The sequence below is a fragment of the Marmota monax genome, unplaced genomic scaffold, assembly GCF_021218885.2.
Source record: "Marmota monax isolate L192 unplaced genomic scaffold, Marmota_monax_Labrador192_F-V1.1 WCK01_AAM20220418_F8-fsc00205, whole genome shotgun sequence".
In the NCBI taxonomy this organism is placed as follows: domain Eukaryota; kingdom Metazoa; phylum Chordata; class Mammalia; order Rodentia; family Sciuridae; genus Marmota; species Marmota monax.
Genome location: NW_026692417.1, coordinates 2,851,133 through 2,865,177, shown reverse-complemented (window position 1 = coordinate 2,865,177; position 14,045 = coordinate 2,851,133). Strand labels below are relative to the sequence as shown.

General features: G+C 47.4%; 1 protein-coding gene across 1 annotated transcript; it reads right to left on the bottom strand.

Annotated features, from left to right (window-relative positions):
* Positions 1-687: 687 nt before the first annotated feature.
* On the bottom strand, positions 688-13,854 carry Dusp3 (dual specificity phosphatase 3). The gene is made up of 3 exons (XM_046442848.1): positions 13,669-13,854; positions 10,594-10,820; positions 688-4,384 (listed from the first exon to the last, which is right to left on the bottom strand). The coding sequence occupies exons 1-3, from the start codon at positions 13,791-13,793 to the stop codon at positions 4,179-4,181; spliced, it is 558 nt and encodes a 185-aa protein (XP_046298804.1). The 5' UTR covers positions 13,794-13,854; the 3' UTR covers positions 688-4,178.
* Between the last annotated feature and the right edge of the window lie 191 nt (positions 13,855-14,045).

The window sequence follows — 14,045 nt, the reverse complement described above, 5'->3', positions numbered from 1 at the left end:
ACCTTCCTGGTACATCCTGCTGGCTGGGCTGACCTGAGGCCAGCTCAAGTAGGAGGCTTGTCTGCCCTCTCCTTCCTGCCTTTCTCCTCAGGCTGGTGGCCCAAGTACTCTGTGGTCTAGGAATGCTAACCTGGATCTAAATCTAGATCTTGGGCTTTCAAACTAGATTTTCTGAACCCCAGATTTCCAGAGAGATGTCTCATGGTTTTAAAGTAGGTATTTTAATCATTTAGAAATATACATTAAACAAATGTGTTTCACATCCACTTTTAAGGAACTGAACACCACTTGTTCATTTAGGTTAACCCATTTCAGCATATGCTTTGGAAATGGAACTTCTGTGCATTTGAACTCCTTATGAATGGCATCACTTCGCAAGGCCATGGTTCAGGAACTGTTACTAGAAAGATGTCCAACAAATATCTACTGCATAAATATAATCATCATTGAACTTCTAACTAAGGAGGGCTAATTTTTACATTAGGTTTTTTTAAAAATATATTTTTTAGTTGTTGATAGATCTTTATTTATATGCGGTGCTGAAAATTGAACCCAGTGCCTCACACATAACAGACAAGAGCACTGAGCCCCAGCCCCAGCCCCTTTACAATAGTTTCTAAAGACAGAAAAAGCAAACAAAGTCAAGGCATATAAGTAAAACTGAGATAAGGAAGACAACAAAGTCGGTTTCTTTGTAAGGTAAGACATTTATTTTGGTTACAATTTTAGTGTTTTAACACTGATTGGTGATACAACGGACATTAAACTTGCGTTTTTTGTGTGTGTGAGACAGAGATGCTGGGGGTTGAACCCACGGCCTCACGTATGCTAGGCAAGCGCTCTACCACTGAGCTACACCCCCAGCCTGACTTTTTTTTTTTTTTTTTTAAACCAGTTTGATACCTCCCCTTCCCCTTCCAGGAGACCACTCCTTTATAATCAAATTATCCTAAAAGCTGGCAGGAGGTAAATGGAACAAAAGTTAAGCTTCCAACCAGTCTTCGCTCTCACCCTAAGATGGCTTCTATTTCCAGTCAGGACAGAATCTTGACACAGAAGGACCATCTTTGTTGGCTCTTTAGTGATTCCTGACACTAGTTTTATGACAAATAAAATTTCCCACGGGAAATGCTCATCTCTTAATATTTAAGATCAGTGCTTATTTTGGTTAAAACATTAGCATCTTAACATTGTTAACATCTTACTATGAACTTGTGACATAAAAGGCACAACATTCCCTTTCAGAACCATGCATCACAATGGGTAGAACACAGCGCCACCTGCTGGCCATTGTAGTATTATGCATTCCCTCTAATTTCCTGGAGGTGCTAAATTTCAAATGGCAATTCTTGCTTAGAGGCCCCTACAATGTGGGAGCCAAAAGAGACCACATGGTCTTCTAGAGAAGTCCCCTCATTTGATAGGTGGTAGTATATTCTCTCAAGGTAACTCAGAGTGGCAGGGAAACAGATCAGCCTATGGAAAGGTAGACTGCTTCAATTTGGCCCTCTAATCTTGCCTGGATGGGGCTCTGTTAGTCAAAGAAAGGGATCAGGTCTGGGGAGGGGGAGGGACACCCTGAGTTCCATTCCATCACCTCCCAGGGGTAAAAGCTCTCCAAGAACAGCTCCCACCCACGGCTGGGCATGTGATGGCTCTTACACAACAGACTTGTATTTTACTTAAAGAACTAGGAGCTAAATCTCTTAAAGTAAATATGGGGTTTCTAGGCCTAGAGACAATGAAAAAAAAAATCCCAAGTTCTCAGCAAAGTAGCCCCAAAGGAAAGGCAGTAATTCTCCCAATAGCCTTCCCCACCTCATACCTCCAGAGAGGCCAGCCCGCAAGGGGTGCTAGTTGATTAGCCAGGCCAACCTGCAGCTTTTGCCTAAGAATTGACTGTCTTTTGGGGTAATCACAGCCTATTCCTGAGCCTCTTCCAGAAGCAGAACCCAGAAAGCCTAGGGCTGCTACAAATCACCTGGAAGAATAACTGCACATTCTAACCCCATTGGGGACCTATACTTTCCACTTCCTTCTCCAGGGCTGGGTCAAGGGTGTGAGCTGTGAACCTGGACACTCCTGGGGAGTTCCCTTCTTGAGCTGTATCACAGGAAAGAACAAATCCAGCTTCCTGGAACAGCAAACCTAAAATCTTGCCTCCGTTCTCCTTAAGGACACTAGGGGTTATGCCCTTAATCATTTTGAACACAGGTTCCTTTAAAAAAAAATGGTAACAATGTATGATTAGATTAAGCTCTGTCAACTTTATAGGGTTTCCATGAGGATCAAGTTAGATTAAGTGAGAACTGTGATGTGAGGTCCACAGCTCAGGGGATGACCACTCCATTTAGGTGGGTCTCTCTCGACAGCCCAATATCTGGTAAGGACAACAGATCCCCGTTGTTCAGGGCGATTGTGTTTATAGAAAAAAAGAGGATGGGGACAGTCCTGGCTGCGCAGCACTGTTCCTGCTGTGATCAGAGATCTGCACCCCTGGGAGTGAGGCTTTTAGGCCACCTGCTTCTCATCTCTGCTGGAAGCTCCTAGTCACTGAAAAAGGCACATTCCCCACCTTGACATGAACACTGCTAGAATTTAAATTTAAAGCTGAATTTTAAATATTCAACAAAAGTCCCTGACACTTCTTTCACTTTAAGCAAGACTCCTGTGCAAATCCTTGCAAGTGATCCCACATAAATTTATAATAGACTTCGGGGAGCTGGGTACACCCACTAGAACAACACCCTAAATATATCTGACACTCAAAACCAGAGTTTAATTCCAGAAATTTGGATGAGACTTCTCTGAGTAGGCGCTGGGAGCAGTGCTGAGGACCACCTCTCTGCCCTGAGTGACCCTGAAGACACAGCATTGCATTACTTTCCATAATAACAAGAATGTAAAGTCCCAGCAAGACAGTTCAACACACACTCCCATCTTGTGGCAAATGTGCGCACACTGTGCTAGTGTGCACTCTGACAACATCTTTAAAAAGTCCTTTTCATGTTTGCTCTGCCACCAGCGAAGGACCCAGGTGGATGCTCCACCATGGCTCATTCTCTCTCGCTGCATCACTCCAGGGCTCCTGCAAGGGCACCAGAGAGGTCTGAGCCACCTGTAAGTGGAACTCTTCTTTCCCTGTTGTCCTCTGGCTGCGGGTCTGAGAGGCACGCCCCCACGCGCTCACCCCGCACACTCGCTGTAATTGGCTCACTTCCTCCTCTGGTTCTTGGAATAGCAACTGGGACAAAAAAGCAGTTAGCACGAGTGGCTTGGGCTTGCCAACACTATAATTCAAGACAAAACCCTTGTAATTCTCCAAATGGTGGGGTTTTTAAATAGGCTGGATCTCAACACCCTGTTTTCTAAAAAAGAAAAATAAAACCGTGCCCCGAGGCATAGCTCTCCTAACAAGCGAAGTCACAGAGTAGTCCAAGGAAATATTCCAAAGCAGTGCATTCAGAACTCTGGCCTTCCAAAGAGGCACATTTAAAAAAATTCTATGCATTTAGGGGAGTCCTCCAAGAGAACGCGCTTGCCCACCCAAGCAGGCTCCTTGTGTGGCATATCTTGAATCCTAAGGAAATAATTAAAAAGCAGCCTCTTCACGGGAATTTCCATCCACTAACTGACGATACCCCCAGCCCAGCTTCAGACCCCATGATGCGCCTCTGTGCATGAGCAGGGTGTGGAAGGCTGTGATGAAACCAGGTGACAGACGTGGTGGGGACAGAGGGGGCCACACTTGCATAGTGCCTTTACTGGGCTCAAGGTGCTGAGGTCTCCACTTAGGAGAGAATCTAGGCTGTGGGAAGGAGGTCATGAGGAGCCCCTGTGAGTGGCTCAGGCCTCACATTCCCAGAGACCTCCTGCCCTGGGTCATGGAGAAGCATGCATGCCACAGGCCTTCCCCTCCCAAGTGCCCACCTGAAGAAGAGGACATAAATTACAGGAACAGGACAATCAGGAAGCAAGAATGCCCTCCTTGGCAAGCTTCTTTATAGGCCCCCTGGGGATAGGGGGAAGTGGCCCAGGGCCATGTTGGGACAGACATGTAGGCAAGTGCCTTGTGACTCTGGGGGAAGGGTACAACTGTTTCCTAAACATGGCGGCTTGGGACACCCTCAAGCAGGGCCTTCCCATCAGACCTCTAGAGAAGAGGCTGTGGGGGTGTCCTAGAGTTTCAACTTCCCCTCCTTGACTAGTCTGTCATTAAGCTGGCAAAGTTGGGCCAGGAAACCATCGTTGGGGCCGATCTCACGATTCTGCCTCACGATGCTCAAGGCAGACTTGACGTCCATCTTCTGACGCATCATGAGGTACGCAATGACTAGTGTTGGGGAGCGGCTGTAACCCTCACGGCAGTGGACAAGCACCCGGCCTGTAAGAAACGGGGGAGATTCAGTGAGCTGGGGACATCTGACCACATGACTCTTAAAAAAAAAAAAAAAAGCATTATGTAGCAGAGCATGGTGGTGCATGCCTATAATCCCAGGTACTCAGGAGGCTGAGGTAAGAGGACCACAAGTTGAGGCTAGTCTTAGCAACTGAGGCCCTGTCTCAAAATAAAAAAATTAAAAAGGGCAGGGGATGTGGCTCTACTAGTAGTAGAGTACTTGCCCATGATGCTGGATCTGGATGCCCTGGGTCCAATCTCAAAAAAAAAAAAAAAAAAGTACTATGCAATGCCACTGGGTGCCACCAAAATGGCTAAAATGATAAAGACAGAAAATAAAAAGTCAGCCAGTGAAGATGTGGAACAACAAGGACTCTTCTGGATAGCCAGGGAGGGCAAGGTGTAAAGAGTACAGCCACTCTGGAAGCTGGGGCAGAAGCTCCTCAAGCTGAACACCCACCCTAAGGCTCAGCAGTGCCACTGAGGACCCCCAGTGCACAGGACTGTGCACACGTGTTCACTAAAAGACATGGGCCAGAATTTGACTGACCTTTATTTAATTTATTTATATGTGGTACTGAGAATTGAACCCAGTGCTTTATACATGCTGGGCAAGAGCTCTACCACTGAGCCACAATCCCAGCCCTTGGATCAGAATTTGCAGTCAGCATATTCATAAAAGCCCCAGGCTGGAAACTCGAGTCCGCAGGCCCTTCACAGTAGAATGGGTAAATAATACAAATGAACAATCTACCACTGACCAGAAACAACATGTATGAAGCACACAAATAAATATGGTTCCACAGAGTGCAGAGCTGGCATGACTGACGTGTGCTGTTTGAGACTGGAGTGAGGGAGTGAGGAAGGGGCAGAGGATCAGGAGGGATGTAAGCTGGCTTCCCAGGGATGTAAGGGACTGGTTATGTTTTCTTCCATTTTTTTTTTTTTTTGTAGTATTTGGAATTGAACCCCAGAGCACTTTACTGAGAACTATATCCCCAACCCTTTCTTTTCTTTTTTAATATTTTTTTTAGTTGTTGATGGACCTTTATTTTACTTACTTATTTATATGAGGTACTGAGAATCGAACCCAGTGCCTTGCACATGCTAGGCAAGCACTCGACCTCAGAGCCACAACCCCAGACCCCAACCTTTTCTTGAATATTTTGAAACAGGGTCTCCCCAAGTTGCAGAGGCTAGCTGCTTTTTTGGTTGTTGTTGTTGTTGTTTGTGTGGTGCTGGGGATTGAATCCAGGATCATGCACATGTGAGGCAAGCATTCTACCAACTCAGCTATATTCCCAGCCCTGTTTTTTCTTAATCTGGAAGCTGATATATGGGTGTGTGCCATTCACAGAACTACATACTTGTGACATGGACCTTCTCTGTGTATATTTTGTACTTTAATCAAAGGTGAAACACGAGGAGAACTCAAACATCCACCAACTGATGAATGGATAAGCAGCTGTAATGTATCCAGTCAATGGAATACTATTCAGCAATAAGTAGAAGGGAGGGATCGACCAGGGATGTGTGACACAACATGGATGAAGCTTGAAATAAAAAATGCACACTGTCTGATTCTGTTGATATGAAGTCCTACAAAATGCTTATTGATCTCTAGTGACAGAGAGCAAATCAGCAGGTGCTTGGGAATACAGGGCAAAGGGGCAGGAGAGGACTAAAGGACATGCAAAATTTGTGGAGGTGATGGCTATGTTTACTGTCACAGGTGTGCACATGTGTCAAAACTCATTCAGTTGTCTCATTTAACGTTGTAGCTTACAGAAACCTAAATGTATTTCAACAAAACAATTTTAAAAAGACAGATGTCAAGTATAAATGCAAACAAAACCAACACACACATATACACATTCTGCCCTCTCCTGGCTCTCCAAGCGGCCCTGAGGTCCTATAAAGTCCAGCCCTCCTCTGATATCACCCCTGCTCCCCTTCTCCCAGCACTCCAGTCTGCCTTTGGCCTGCCTTCTGGGGCCTTTTTTGCATCACTACTTTTGCTGTTCGAGGTCACTAATAAGTAAAATACAGGTGAAGGAATGAAGGAAGAACAAAGAGGAGAGGCCAGAGGTCATTGTCAGCAAAGTCTCAGTACACCGCAGGAGGCCCTTCTCTATTTCTGCCCCCCTCCCCACATAGAGTGCTCAGTTCAGGTTCCTGTCATTCATATATATATATATACACATTTTTTTTTTTTTAAGGCTCCTGGGCTCAAGTGATCCTCCTGCCTCAGCCTTCTGAGCAGCCGCAGCTGGGACTATAGATGTGGGCTATCACGCCCAGTCCTCGTCATCTCTCACCTGTGCCCCTTAACGCCTCTAAAAGCAGCTCTCTCCATCATGCCTCACCACTGCCAATCCACACTCCACCCAGCAGCTGGAAGGATCTTTTTAAAATACAAAATGACCTGTCATTATCCTGAGGGTAGGGTCTAGTCTATAAAGGGTGGCTTTTAAAGCCAACTGCTTTGTTGCCATTTTCTCACCTCAATGCCTTTGCATGTATTGTTCTCTCTCTCCATCTTGGCTGCCTAGAAAACTCCTACTGGCCCTCCTGTCACCAGTCCCAGATTTCTGTTGTCAGCACAGGAGTTTAAACCCCAACTCTCTGAAGCCATCTGAACCTGGGTTTAATTAAATTTTAACTTGCTGGTTAAACAGATCAGTTTGGCTAATCTGAAGTGGCCAACTGCTTGTTACAACACAAGACTACATGTTGCTATGAAGGTTTTGTTTGGTTGTAATTAATATCTACATCAAAGGACTTTAAAGGAGATTACCCTTACCATGTAGGTTGGACTCACCAAATGAGTTAAAGACCCTAAGGACAAAATCAGGTTTCCTAGAGAAGTAATTCTGCCTCAAGACTTTAACACAGAAACCCTGCCTAAGTTTCCATTCTGATGGCCCTGTTATCCAGACTTCAGACTTGCCTGACCTGATAATCACTTGAGACAATTCTGATAAATTGAGACAGTCTAATAAATCATACATATCTGAATGTGTGTGTGTGTGTATATATATATATATATATATATATATATATATATATATATATATATATATAAAATAATACAGTATTCCTCCCTTATCTGTGGTTTTGCTCTGCAGTTTCAGCTACCTATGGTCCACCATGGTCAGAAATATGAAATGGAAAATTCCAGAAATAAACAAGTCATTAAGTTTTACATTCTGTGCAGTTCTGAGTAACGGGATGAAGTCTCATGCCATCCCACACCCTCCTGCCCAGCACGTGAATCACCCCTTCCTCCAGCATATCCACAACATATCCAACCTGAGGGTGAGTCACTTAGTAGTGGGAGGTTGGCTGTCATGGCATTGCAGGGCTTGTGTTCAAGTAACTTTTTTTTTGTGAGTGCCAGGTCGGGGGCACTCAACCACTCAACTATATCCCTAGCCCTATTTTGTGTTTTATTTAAAAACAGGGTCTCACTGAGTTGTTTGGTGCCTGGCTTTTGCTCAGGCTGGCTTTTAACTCACAATCCTCCTGCCTCAGCCTCCCGAGCCACTGGGATTACAGGCATGTCCACCGATCCTGGCTCAAGTAACCTTTATTTTACTTATTTTTAATTTAAAAAATTAATGACCTCAAACAGCAAAAGTAGTGATGCAAAAAAGGCACCAGAAGATAAAACATGGAAAGGCAGATGAACTCTGGTATTATGTGGCAAGCTACAGGGCACCCAGGAAAATGCACAGCATGTGCAGAGCTTAGTATGTCTGTCTGCAGTTTTAGGCATCCACTGGGGGGGTCTTGGATCATATCCCTTGAGGACAAGGGGGCCTACTATATAATAAATAAATATGATAAATCATATATATATATATATGTGTGTGTGTGTGTGTGTGTGTGTGTGCGTGTGCATATATACATATACACACCTTACCTGGGTGTATATATATATATGTGTGTGTGTGTGTGTGTGTATACTCATACACAGTCTACTGGCTGGTTTTCCGGAGTACACAATAAATATTAACCAATACGAGAAGTCCCCTGTGGCATCCAGTACATTGGTATTATTTGGAGGGAAATCTGCTGGCCCAGAGTCAAACAGCAGCTCTTCTGCCCTCCTCTCCCTACCCCAGAACACCATTCTGTTTTCCCAGAGCCTCCCAAATCAAGAGGTGGGAAGCCTCCACTTTCCTGCCCATTCACTCCCTGGCCATTATACCTACAGCATTCAGAGCGGAGCTTTCACCAGGCACCAAGGCACACGCCTGTAATCCCAGCAGTTTGGGAGGCTGAGGCAGGAAGATTGCTAATTAAAAGCTAGCTTCGGCAACTTAATAAGGCCCTAAACAATCCTGTCTCTAAATAAAATACAAAGAAGGGCTGGGGATGTGGCTCAGTGGTTAAGTGCCCCTGAGTTCAATCCCTAGTACAAACAAAACAAAACAGTGGAGCTTCCCCTGCCCTGCCTGGGAACAGGACCCTCTGCAGAGCAGACACCTTGCCAACTGGAACATGCTCTATGCCCAGGGCACACAGTCTACCATGCATCCAAGTCCAGCCCAGATGCCAGCCCCTCCACACAGCCTCTCTTGATCTTCCTAGCTGGAAGTACAGCCATCCCATCTGGCTCTCTTAGTGATTGGTCCTTGGTCCCTTGAGACCAGTATATTTCTGCTGACTCACTCACCCAGTCTTGAAACCATTTACACTTGGCACTTGAGCCCACGGAATTCATTGTCACTTGTTCAGTAATCATTTGCAGTATACCAACTACAGAATGTACCTGATGCTACATCAGATGCTGGGGAGATGGACAAGGGACACAGAGGACCCGGCTTGAGGGCAGGTTCACAGAAGAGAGGATGCTATGCTCAGCCCTACAGCATGAAAGAAAGCTTGCTAGAGGACAGAGGAGTGGGGAGGCAGGGAGAGCTTTCCAGACTGAAGATCTAGCCCACATGGACTACAGCAGGAGATCAAAAGAAGCCAGGGTATGTTTCCTGGTTGACTGGAAAGAGGAAACAAAGTCAAAGAACTCCGAGTCCCCTAAATGGATGACTAATTAGTGATTAACTGGGCCTTAACTGGGCCCCTTGTTCTCCATCAGTACCAGGTGAAAAACTCAGCAGAGCAGGAGGAAAGAGGGCAGGCTAGGGTAGGGAGTGACAGTGACCATGAAGAAGGCCTGATAGTAGAGTCTGCAGTTTCCCAGTCAACAAAACTCTCTTGAGCCCTGAATGTGTGCTAGCCAGTGGTCTAGGAAACTGTGCACTGGGAATTATTTGGATAGGGAGGCTGCTAGGCCCAAGAAGTATTAGAAACAAGGCTGATAGTGACTCCTGGGGTCACCCCCTCCCCAAAGAGTGAGGAAGAGGCAATGGGCAGAGCTGAGAGAAAGAGCTAAAAGCATATGGGGAAGGTGCCCAGAATACTCAACTGACATCCATCCTGTGGCCTCCCAGGATTTCTCCTTGGCATGCCTTGCCTGGCCACCAGCCCCTCTGTAGTTCCCCTTTAGTCCCACCTATGTCTGAGGACTGCAGGAAGAATTAAAGACTGGCTGACCCATAACCTAAGCCAGTCATGGCTGCCCCACTTCCCCTGGCCATGTAAGTACCTAGCCAATGAGATGGGAGAAGATCCCCACTGGAGGAACTCGGGGGAATGTTCTGTTTGCTCTTAAAAAGACAGAAATGAAAGGAAGAAATGACTGCTCATCTGCTGCACTCTGTCTAGTTGGGGTGTGGTAGCCAGCTCCCATCTTGGGACCAGAGGGGTGTACCTAACAGTGAAGGTAGCAGAAGAAAGAACCTAGTCCAGACACCACCATTGAGCTGTGTCATCAATTAGTCCTGGTGCTCCTTTGCCTGAAGACTTCTTATCAGGAACAAGGATAGATTTTCCTCATTATTAGAGCTATTTGAATTGGGTGGAGAGGTAAGTGGCTAGAAACCAACCTCAGCCAAAAGCTTCCAATGCAAGGACCTGACATTGCCACTGTGTTAAAGAGCTGAATGTCTTGTACAGTGTGGGGGCCACCTGAAAGGCAGCAGGTAAGCAGAGAGAAACCTGAAGTTCTCATTCATTCACCACAAGGAACAGGAAAGGTTTTCCCAGAGGAAATCTGCTGTGGGTCTTTCTAGAAAAACAGTCCATGTCAAAGCTGCCTTCCATTTGTTCCTAAGCAGCAGGTCCCTTACCATTCTTTTGAGCCAAGCCCTGGTCAATGAAGTCTGCAGCCCTTTCAAAATAAGCACTTAGGTTGAACTCCTGTGTGTCATTGGCCTTGATGCCCAGGTAGATGATGCCAGAGTCCTTGTAGAAGTTGGCATTGGTGTTGACATGCATGAAGGACCTGCCTTCAGCAGCGTTCAGGACATGAGTGATGCCCAGTTTCTGCAGCTTGGGGATGTCTTGAGCCACAGACCTGGAGAGGAGACAGGAGCAGATTATGATTAACTGACCAACTGGCAGCCTCAGGGGAGAAAGGAGGGGAAGCATCTGAGCCTCTTGGCAAAGTAAGGAACCCTCTGTGTGTTGGACCCAGCTGGCTTCTACAATCTCATCTTATGACCTTGCTCCTCACTCTCGCCATATCCAATTACCAGCAGCTTCCCCAAATAGACTGGTGGTTTCATGCCCAAGCTATCCCTCTGCTACCCTTTCCAGCCTTCTCTGTAGACATGCACCCTCTCATCTTTCACCACCCTCTGCACTATTTCCTCCCCTCCATTCCATATGGCAACATGCTCTCTCTATGGTGACATAGGCAAGTGAATAAAAACAGCTCTGAAGCTAGACTCCCTGGGTCTGGATCCAGCCTACCAGACAACTTTGAGCAAGCCACTTCACCTCTCTCTGCCTCCATTTCCCTCTCAGTACAATGGGAATGGTAATGGTGCCAATTGCTTAGCATAGTTATAAGTGTTAAATGAGCCATTCTGTTGATGGAGCCTGACTCCACAGCAAGGGTTACTATTCCAACATGTGGTTGTACTTGTTTGGAGGCTGTGAGCTCCTTGAGAAGGGAACTATGTCTGCTTCAGGTCAGTCTCTCCAGCACTTGCTCTGGTGCCTGGCATATAGTATGTGCTGGGTAAATATGTGGTAAATGAGTGAAAAAGAATGAAATCATCATATGCCAAGCAGCCCCTTCCCTGTCTCACTAAGCGATCCTTCTTGCCACACTCCTCTAAACTTGTTTCTGAAGCTGTCTTGGGTGAGTTAGCACTTGGAGAATAAGGAGTCTCAACAGAACTATGGAGATTACAAAATACCTGATCTGAATGGTCAAAGGGTCCCTTTATTTCATCTCACAACAACACCCCAATTCAAACAGCAGTTATTACATCATAGTGGTGTTTCCTACATGATCTCCCCACAGCAGCCTTGTGGGGAGAAAAGGAGGGAAATGCCCTCACCTGATAGAGGTTAAACTCTAGAAGGATAGGACAGGACACAGGGATGTGCATGTGCACACACAGGCTGCTGATCTGGAGCTGGGAGGAGATCTCCCTTCTCCCGACATCCAGCCCTGCTCTCACTCCTACCTTCCTCTGCTTCACATGCCCACACTAACTCCAACACCTGAAGACATGGAGAATATGGCTCACAAAGGTTCTGTCCCTGCCCATCAAGGACATGGATGGAACTCTAATTTTACTTAGGAGCTCTGGGGGGGGGGAGTGGAGTGGACTTGAGTTTTCTCATCACTAGATGGTTAGTTGACCCCACTGAGCACCCCCACACACACCAATACCCTAATATTTGAATAGAGGACAAGGGATACGTTTTTTTACAGTGGCTACCACCTTTGTCACTCTGGCTACTACCAGATATTTACAACCTTGGTTTCCACTTGGGAAGTAGCAACAGATCCATGTGCCAAACTGCCCTGACAGCCTGCTTGCTGCTTGGGTAGTTGGTGAGTAGGCAGGGTTTCCTCAGAATACTGCAATTATTGGGCCACTGGCTGACACTATGAGATTCTTTTTAGCTGTTCCTGCTCAGGACACTGAACAGTTTTATAAAGCAATGGCTGACAGAAAGAACAAAGAAGAGTCATTCCCATTCATCTCCCTTCTCTAGTGTTAATTCAACAGTTTACACATTAACCATTATCATTATTATCATCACGACTATGAAGGAACATTGCACAGTGTCTGACACCTAGCAAGTGCTCAATGTGATAAATAAGTGATGGAACAGATGAGACCTGTCCCCATGAGGTTAGGACCTTGCCTCATGAACCCCTTCTAGGTCCATAATAACCCCCATTTCAGTGGCAGTAATTTTAAGATTAAGCAGCAGGTGCTAGTGTAGGACCAGCCACATACATATGAACAAGACCCTGGCCCTGTCCTCACAATCCCTCAATCACTCTGGGTCACCGCTTTCTCCTGTGTAAAATGAGGGTTTAGTTACTGGTTCTTAACATGCAGTCTTTGGGCTGGGGCAACGGAGTTTAGGACCTTGATAACTGAGTCCTCTGAGTCTCATGAATATCCAACCCAAGCCCTCCCCAGGCTGTAGACCTGCTGGCAATTCAGCACTTTTCAGAATTGCTAACCCTGGTTCTATCCTGCTGCTGAGGAATTCTTATTAGTAGTATGAAAATAGAAAATCAATTTGATAAGAAGAACACGTAGTAATAAATAATAAATGCATTTCCTGGTGATGAGAAGGTTCGGATCCTTTATTGGGCTTACGATTTTGATTTATCCCATCTAAATCAAATTCTATCTGGAAGATAAGAAAAGGAGCCAGGAAATCCCTGGCCCAACTCTCTCTCTCTTTTGGGGTATTTCAATTCCCCGAACTTGGCCTGCAGGGTCGGGAACGGTACCACGCCCAGATCCTGACGTCAGCCCGTTGCCATAGAAGCGGAGGCAGACATTCCGCGGTGACCTCACTGCAGAACCAGGCTGCTGTCACATGACACGCGCGGGCAGGAGACCGACAGGGCTACCGAGGTCCACCTGTTAAGTGAACATGGTAGCCCGACCCCGCCCAAAGCCGAACCCCGAGAGGGTGGCAGCTGAGCGCCGGGCCTGCACCCCTCGGTCTCAGCGCACCCCGCGACCCGGCCGGCCAGGAACTAGCGCCTCAGCTCCATGCGCGGGGGTGGGCACCGATTCCAGCCCCGTCCCCAGCCCCCACTCCCGCTCCCGGAGGGGTGACAGCGCCCGGGCTCCCCACAATGTCCCCACCCCAGTTTCGGGTGGGCCAGGTGCTCGGGAAGGGGCGCCCATGCCGCGCCGGCAAGAGGGACTCACGCGTTGCCCACGTAGATCCTCGGGGTGACCTCGTTGCACGGCTGGCTCGGGAGGCTGTAGCAGCCGCTGCCGTCCGAGAGCAAGTCGTTGAGATCCTGTACCGAGAGCTCGAACGGGCCCGACATGGCGGCGGCCGGGCCCTGCGCGCCCGGGCTGGAGCGAGCGAGGGGAGAGCGGCCGGGTCAGGGGGCGGGGCTGGCGAGCCGGGAGCCGCCCCGGGGGCGGGACCACCGCGCGCGGGAAGCTGCCGAGCGCCGTGCGGCGCGCACGGGATCAACGCGCTCCGCTTGCGAAGGACACGCGCAACCCGGCGCCGGGCCCACGCTCCGCAGGGCGTCCCTGGGCGGAAATGCCGCCATTCCGGAGTGTCTAGGGTC

Coding starts and splice junctions, on each gene's coding strand:
- Dusp3 (XM_046442848.1), bottom strand. CDS start 13,793: ATGTCGGGCCCGTTCGAGCTCTCGGTACAGGATCTCAACGACTTGCTC. Junction 10,821..13,668: donor AGGATCTACGTGGGCAACGC/GTGAGTCCCTCT, acceptor TCTCCTCTCCAG/GTCTGTGGCTCAAGACATCC. Junction 4,385..10,593: donor GGGCTTGGCTCAAAAGAATG/GTAAGGGACCTG, acceptor CGTTTCTTACAG/GCCGGGTGCTTGTCCACTGC.